The sequence below is a fragment of the Loxodonta africana genome, chromosome 2 (assembly GCF_030014295.1).
Source record: "Loxodonta africana isolate mLoxAfr1 chromosome 2, mLoxAfr1.hap2, whole genome shotgun sequence".
In the NCBI taxonomy this organism is placed as follows: domain Eukaryota; kingdom Metazoa; phylum Chordata; class Mammalia; order Proboscidea; family Elephantidae; genus Loxodonta; species Loxodonta africana.
Genome location: NC_087343.1, coordinates 170,422,913 through 170,431,372, shown reverse-complemented (window position 1 = coordinate 170,431,372; position 8,460 = coordinate 170,422,913). Strand labels below are relative to the sequence as shown.

The 8,460-nt window shown below is 39.3% G+C and overlaps 1 protein-coding gene across 1 annotated transcript in view; it reads right to left on the bottom strand.

Moving 5' to 3' along the window:
• Window positions 1-484: 484 nt before the first annotated feature.
• MRPL22 (mitochondrial ribosomal protein L22) overlaps window positions 485-8,460 on the bottom strand; it is a 41,625-nt gene continuing 33,649 nt past the window's right edge. The window contains exons 6-7 of the mRNA XM_010592143.3: window positions 8,347-8,416; window positions 485-2,512 (exon numbers count right to left, since the gene is read on the bottom strand). Coding sequence (XP_010590445.1) covers window positions 2,301-2,512; window positions 8,347-8,416 — 282 coding nt within the window. The 3' untranslated portion in view covers window positions 485-2,300. The remainder of the gene's footprint in view (window positions 2,513-8,346; window positions 8,417-8,460) is intronic.

The window sequence follows — 8,460 nt, the reverse complement described above, 5'->3', positions numbered from 1 at the left end:
GGCACAGTGGCCGCAACAACGGGCTCAAGCATAACCACGGTTGTAAGGATGGCACAGGACTGGCAGTGTTTTGGTCTGTTGTGCATGGGGTCACTATGAGTCGGAACCGACTCCACAGCACCTAACAACAACAGAGCGCTCTAGTCAGAGCTGTCGTCATTACTCAACTACAATGATGCTTTAAATCACATGGTGTCGTCTATACACACTGCAAGCCCATGCTGCTGTTCTCGTTACAGCCGGTGTTTTTACAGTTGCTGATTTTGTCAAAGTTTGTAGTGTTTTAGCTACGATACTGTGGTAATCAGTATTTGTAAGCCTGTATCAATAACTCTTTTGAGTAGGAAGTAATTAAAGGACACAAAGAAAAATCAAAACAGGCTTCCAGTCGGTTACTCATAATGTTGTAACTAATAATGCTGTAATTCAATGTAGAAAGATTTTACAAATCAATTTTGTTAGTGCTCATATAATCTCAGAAATATTATATTTAAGTAATTTACAACTCTACCACATATTACTCTATATTTAAAATTGATAATAAACATTACTAAGGATTCTGTATGATCTGGTACAGAAGATCCGTGGTGGGGGTCGTGACACCATGAATTACCGCACTGGGTGGCACCAACTCTAGTGACACCACTGAACTGGGCCCGGGAATCTGCATTTTTAATAACTTTTTTAGGTAATTCTGAAGAAGGTGGTCTACAGAGAGCATTAAGCCTCTTACTTCACAGATGAATGAAATGGAGGCCAAGGGGGAAAGGAGACCTGAGTCCCCAGTCTTCTTGCTGGTTAACGAGCACACAGGGAGTAGAAGAGAGGCTACGTTTTACCACTCCAGTGTTATTTTCATTACTCTATGCTACAACAGCTTAGGACCCAAAATGAAACTGTCCTAAACCTTGGCCCATGCCACTGAGCCCTACTGCCTTTTTACCTACTTGTTAGGTTAACTAGAGAGGCATGGAACCCATCTGTACAGTCATTAGTTATGCAGAACCAAGTGCTTCAGAAACCCAGTTTAAATCATAGCTCCAATATTTACACACAGTGAGAACCTGAGTTACTTGAATCTGTGTGCTTTGATTTCTTCCTTGTAAAGTGGCAAAACAATACCCACTTTGCAGGATGTTGTGAAGAGCTATGTAAAATACTAACAGAGAGCTTGGCAAATAACGAGATCCCGGTAAATAGTCGCTACTTTTAATGCCATCTTAAAACATGACACTAAAGCCACGTTCTTCATTGTACTAGAGGAGTGTTCTCAAAGTATGGCCACCTATAACAGAATCACCTAGAAGTTCCTGCTTAAAATGCAGATTTCTGGAATTCTTCCCATAGCCCTTGCCAAGATCTAGTGAATCAGAATCTCTGCAGTGGGTCTCAGATGTATTCTTAACAGCCAAGCACCCCAGGTTTCTCTTATGAATACAAAAATTTAGAACCATTGTGCTAGGGACTGTGGAGAAGGAATGCTTCTTGCCAATGGAAACGTGTATCAGTGACAGCCAGGTAGTATTGAACATCCTAATATGATGCTAACAATTTTCTGCTAACAAGAGGTAGATGAGCGCCACCTACTGCCTTATTTTATAATGCAATGCTGAGACTAGTTTAAGTCTTCTCTCGATAACTGGTAATTGATTTCACCCTGAAAAATGAATCAATTCTAAATAAGATATCTGAGCAAGAGAAAGCATGTAGGAAGGAGAAATGAAAACAATCGCTACTTAACTAGAAGAAAACTTTCAAAGTGAAAGGGTTTGTGGAGTTTGAGATTAATATATGTAATAAAATGTAATAAACTCCTATAATTTCAAGTTACTGCTAAAGCAGTAAAAGATAACACAATTCCTCACTCACTGACCTGTGCCCACAGGGAAGGAAGAACAGAACCACAGAATGCCCTCCTACACTGCAATGAAACCATGTGCTGCTACGCTCACCTCCACACTCTACCCTTGCCCCCAGAAAGAATCAAGTGAAATAAGGACAAGCTTGAAAAGAGCTGGACTACTAACCAAAAGGTTGGCAGTTCAAACCCACCCAGAGGTGCTCAGAAGAAAGTCCTGGTGATCTGCTTTCAATAGGTCACAGTGATGGAAACCCCAAGGAGGGCAGTTCTGCTCTGAAAGACATGGGGTCACAATGAGTTGAAACTGGCTCATCAGCCACTTGGAGTGGTGGTTCCAATAAATAAATGACACATCACAAAAAAGGATTTGCCTTTAATCTTTTTGCTTTTAGGAAACGAACAGCAAAAATAAATACACTTTGGAATCAGAATTCCTTCATCACAGCGCGTGAATGATGGTCCGGTTGCGAAGCTCCTGAATATATTCTTTGGCGAGAGCAACTGCTGTCTTTGGTGCCTCAGGTGGAGGTGGGGGTCCTTCCACCAGCTTCACAAAATAATGGCAATAAACCTTCTCCATGATCCCACAACGACCTCTGCCATGGTAGCGGATGCGTTTCAGACACTGGCCTCTCCCTGAGGTGGATTCAGCTAGACAGGGAAGGAAGAGAGAATTATAGGACATTACTGCTATTCGCAAGACTACAACTTCATCAGCTGAGCGATTTCTGCCATTTTCTCAACCGGATTCTATAATTATATGAGCTCGTTGGTTGGTTAGATCAGACGTGTCTCAAAAATAAGTATCTCCTGAGCACTTATTAAGGGCCAGGCACTATTCTAGATGTTGGAGAGGTGAGAGTGAACAAGGCTGCAAGGCCCCTGCATCTATGAGGTTTACATTCTAGAGGAGAGAGGTAGCAAATACAAATGACAATTTCAGGTGGTGATTAGTGCTATGAATAAAATGAGTGAAGTGACAGAGACTGAGGGGTGATATTTTCAGCTTAGAGGGTGTCAAGAGGCATCACTGAGAAAGAGACATCTGATGTAAGACCAGAATGAATTATCCATTCAAATATCTGCGGGCGGGGTATTCCAGGCAGAGGGAACAGCAAGTGCAAAGGCCCGATGGTGGGAATGCACTTGGCTTGTTTCAGGAAGCAAGAAGAGTGGTACAAACAAGGGAAAGGGATCAGAGGAGAAGGCAGAGGGCAAGATTACATAGGGCCCTGTCAGCCAAAGTAAGGAATTTTGATTTTATTCTAACTGTCATGAGAGGCCACTGGAACCAAACAGTATCCAAATGCTTGTCCTTGGTACGTCAAAATAACCTAGGGGACACATTTAAAATGCAGATGATGAGGTCGCACCTCTGGAGGGTCTAATTAAGTAGATTTGGGGTGGGGTCTTAGAAGTTGCATTCTAGGAAGCAATGCCACCCCCTCCCACTCACTAACTCTGATTCACAGCCAGTTTTAGAAAGCCCTGCAACACAATGGCCCCCCATCTCCACTCTCCCATTCTGTACATCAAAGTCTGACCTTGTAAAATTTAAAGAAACGTTTTATATAATACATAAGAAATCTGTGCACCTGCTCACCTGTTCTGATAATAAATCAAAGTAGTAGCCACCTTCTACTACTTCCTCAACTTAATCAGTTACTTTTTTAGTCAATTTAATGGGTCTTTTAAAAAGACAACGTTTACTGAATACATATCACATCCATCCATTTCAACATCCACCATTCTCATACTCGTATTGTGACATAACTTTATAAATAACAAAGACTGGATCAAAGTACGCTCCTGACAGCCCCCTAACTACAATCTCCTCATGAAGTGGGTTTCAGCAGATGCATCCTAACTTTGCCACAGAGGAAGCTAGAATGGAAGTGATCAAGAAAACTGCTTAGGGTCTCAGTGAGATAAGAAAAGAGTTACTGCCATATCAACTTCATCTACTGGGCACTAAAGAAATACATTTAAGAATTCCCAAAGAGAAAGTAGCATTACACAAATCACTTTATAATGAGGTATCACCAGGTTCCCAGGATCAACGAGTCAGGAGGAAAGCTACAAATATGACCAGTGATCTTGGGAAGAGTGGAAGACTTCTAAAAAGCATTTTACAAACACAATGCTGCTACTCTCCCCAACTTGAGCACTAATTTCCAAATACTCTTGAGGATAAGAACACTACTCTAATGAAAGAAGTATCAAAATCAGCACACTGTGCAATACTATATAACCTAACAAAACATAATGGTCAATCCTATCAGGGTCTAGGTTAACTACCACTTTCCTTCCATCTCCCAAAGCACAAATTACAGAGATCTACATAAAAGGAGAAGCTCAATACCTATTAACTACCAATCATGATCCCATCATCTGCCTATCTTATGGCACACAGTACCATTATTTCTTTGTGTCAAGACAAATACATTAATTCTTCAGAAACACCAGGATTCTTTAATATACTACAATGAGAATAGACAACACAGCCACCCTGAGCTCTGAATGAAATGAGGACTCATAGTATAGCATCCAAACTGGTTTCTGATCTCTTCTCCTCTAATTCTGCTTGCTAGGGTTTCAAACTGCTTTTGCTAGTGGAACCACTGAAATTAAAATGATATACATGGAAGCTTAATATATAAAACACTGTCATATGGATCTGTTCCCCTAAAAGCAGGGGTGAGATCCAAAGCTGGGCATTCATTCACTCAACAAATATTTCTGAGCTCCCACTGGATGCCAGGCTCTAACCTGATCTCCAAGAAGACAGCGGTGACCAAGATCAAGGAGCCTTTCTGTTTGCCCTGTCACCTTTAGAGGCCTTACCCCAGAGGCTCTACAAAGCTACTGCATATAGTTAATAGACTAAAGCACTGCATTAAAAACATAAATCTCTTGCCCAAAAATTTCCTGTGGCTTATCAACATAGTTGGAACCAAATGCCACAAGCCTACCGTGTTCAGCCCTCTGGAATCTAGGCCTAATCTACCATTCTAATTTTATCTACTCTAGGTCAACCCCCTACTTCCGTCGCATGATTCTACTCATTGTACCACAGTCACTGCTCATTCCAACCCATGTGCCTTTGCTTATGTGGTTATCCTACTTTGTAAATCTCTCTTCCTGGACATGCACCCAGATCCCCAAAAGCCTATCCTTAACAGTCAAAATTTTCTAGAAAATCTCCACGACTGTTTTAGTCCATAATGACCTCTTCTCTACTCCACCAATGCCATTTATCTGTTCTGCTCTTTTTTGGTCCCAAATCATATGCTATCTTGTATAAGTGTTCATGTATCATCTATATAAGTCACCTCCTCAACCAAATTGATACTCCTTTTGTATTGTCTCAAAAGTTCATGCTCCACGAGGACACAGAAATGATTTTGAAATACATCCTCTCTAATTAATACCATTTTTTCAATACAGAGGTCTCTGGTAAATTTGCTCAAAATTTGAAATAAGTTTCAATGTTTTCCAAGTAATATAATATTAGTGGTATACACAGTTTTGTTCCAACTCAGAACAATTTATGTATTCTTTCAAAGTACTACTACTGTAAAAGAACAAAATGACATGTGCTAGATGTTTTAAATTCCAATAAAAGATACACCATTGCCTAATTGAATGTGAGTAGTATGAACACTGTAGGTACTCAGATAGTGAATCAAAGAAAGAAAACTCAGATACTTAGTGAATCAAAGAAAGAAAACATTAAGACATCTCAAAAATGTGAACCACCTGACGCTCTTCTAAAGATTATGCCCAACAGGTACCATGTATTTAAAAATATCAATATTTCTTACTGGTACTTGGGTACATGCTAATTTTGAAATTTTAACATTAGAAGCCACCCCGCCTTCATCACTCTTAGCTCAGAAGAGTGATTTACAAAGTCAGTTGATCACTTTCCCTAAACTGAATCGCTTTAGATGCCATGAATCACTAAGCAGTGACGTTTTATTATTCCTTGTCCACTTGTTAAGGCCTGTTCATACTGTCATCAGTCATCATGATAAGTTTGAAAAGGAAATGAACTTTCTAAATCTGTGGTCATGCAACACCAGGTATTAGCTTTAGACTCATGACAGGCATTTGAAGAACTACCATATAATAAGAACATATGCTACCAAAAAGCACTTCCCTTAAAACGCCTTCACTTACCGCAGCGGATGGGAAGAGCTATTGCTGAACCAAAATATGAGCCAACGCTCTTCCAAAACTCTAATAGAAGTCGATGGAATGAAGTGTCTAGGCCTTCTCCCAAAAAAACAATTGAGAGAAACCAGTTTCTACATTCCCTGGATAAGAATCATTAAAAAAAAAAAATTTTTTTTTTTTTTTAGGGTACTTATAAAACAAATAGCTTCCCGGACCTCTCCCCTGGGGTTTCAGATCCATAGGTCTGTGGTGGGCCTGGGAATATGTATTTTTAATAAATACCTCAGATGATTTTTATTAGGGAAGTCTGGCAAATACACGGATAAAATGTGCTACATGTCATGATATTTCATTTTCCTCAGGGTACCTGTCTCTTTTCTGTTCATTATGGAATTGCTGCTGTTGTTAGCTGCCATGTAGTCGATTCCCACTCATGGCGACCCCAAGTGGAATTAAGCAGCAAAATACTTAATGAATGAGAAGTTTTTTTTTTTTAAATCATAAGCCAAATCCAAACTTATCAGCCCTACTTTAGCACAGTAATTTTTACACAGGATTAGACGAAAAGGAAATGTAGGTGGAGCAGAGATACTTTGGCAGAAACGTGCATAAGGAGAACCCTGGATTGAAGGTCCAATCGTATAGGACTGGCTAGGTTTATTTTTGCTTTAATGGCAACAATGGACTTTGTTTCTTCCTTTAAGGCAGGATTAAGCCAGAGGTATCTTTATTTACTACAGTTAAAAAGGATTTAAAGACAGTTACTGAAAAGGATTTAAAGAAAAACCATGTTTCAATCTGAATTCCATTACAAAGTGGTGTCTATCAGCTAAGAAGCCTATATTCCTATGCAATTAGATAAAATTAATTAAATTTGATTCAGATTTAGAGTCATAGAGCAAGAAAGGTCACCAAGAGGTTTTATGCGAACGGTTTTGCTCCTCATCCATCTCATCTCTTCTGATGATTCTGGGCCCTCTCCAGCATTATTTATTCATGCTGCTCCCAGGAGAAAATGCTTAGGATTAACTACTGTGGCCCTGCATCTTTTAAGTTACCATTTTTATTTCCCTCTGCATCTATGCATATATCAGAATATAATTAGTTATACAAGATTCAGTTTTAAAATATTTCAATTGAAAATCATAACTAAGGTGAATCGCAGAAGTAGGTGTGGTTGCCAGCATCAATTCTAGGTGAGCTGAGGTAAGATTTTAACTTAACCAGAAAAAATACTCCCATTAGGACAGAGGTTATAAGACAAAGTGGAATTCAGATGATTTTTTTTTTTTTTTTTTTGCTCTGTTGAGAAATTGTAAAACACAAAGAATTTCCCCTATAATGATTCAGCCTTTTCCCCCGCATTTGGCGAACAGCAATTTCCCCTATCTTGACCTTAAATGTTTTTAGATAAAACAGTCTTTCTTACACATGGGTTTGGCAGACTGAGAAAATTTTGTTTCGACATCAACATCTTTGTTTGATTACAAAACTGCTGAGGTTAGGAGTACTTGCTGTTGAAGTGAGGAGAAAACAATAACTCCAGCTACTGCTCCACTTCACTGTGGTCTTGGGAGGGGGCAAAGAGCTCTGTAATAAACGCTGACCTGCTTCTAGGAAAAGAGCTACGTGAAGGTATGCTGCAAAAAACAACCTTACATTTGTATAGTGCTTCGTGCTTCCCAAAGCATTTTCACTTACATTGATTTTATTTGATGTGGAACAAGTATATAATGCCAGAGATAATGCTTCAGGACGTAATAATAAAGGGGAACAAACACATCTGGGTCACCTGAGCCTTCCAAGGCCCCTTGGCTTTTACAAGTCAGCAGATTTTCCATTCAGATAATTGGAAGGTTAAATTATAGGACACCTTATGGATTAGGCACCTGGCTTGGCACATTATAAATATTCCTTTTAAGCCCACCTCTGATCTTTTATTTACCTCCTTCCAGTTGACAAAAAAAATTCATTAAAAAAATCAGCTAAGAAAGTTACGCTTTTTCTTAGTTTTATTATGATTAAAGGACGGACCACTCGATGTACCAGTCTTGCTATCCATTATTTAATAATTACTGGTGATAGGTTTCATGATTTCAGTTCTATGACAGAACAGGTAAGAAGAAAGCAATACGGTTATTACCATTTATAACAGATGCTGATGGCTGAAGAATAAGCCATGACCAGCAATTTTCACTGGCAAATCCAGTCCTGAGTAATGAAGTATCAGAGACTGTTGCTAGATAAAGAACTGGGCATCATTAATGGAAGATGTTTTCCAGTGCTAAACATATTAAAAATCTTACCTATATATAAATTGGATCTGAATTCCACATTATGGTCTCTCACTGCCATATCTTGTGCTTCTAAGAGAACCTTAAACAAGGAAAAGAAAGGCGTTCATATGGCTGACCTTGAAC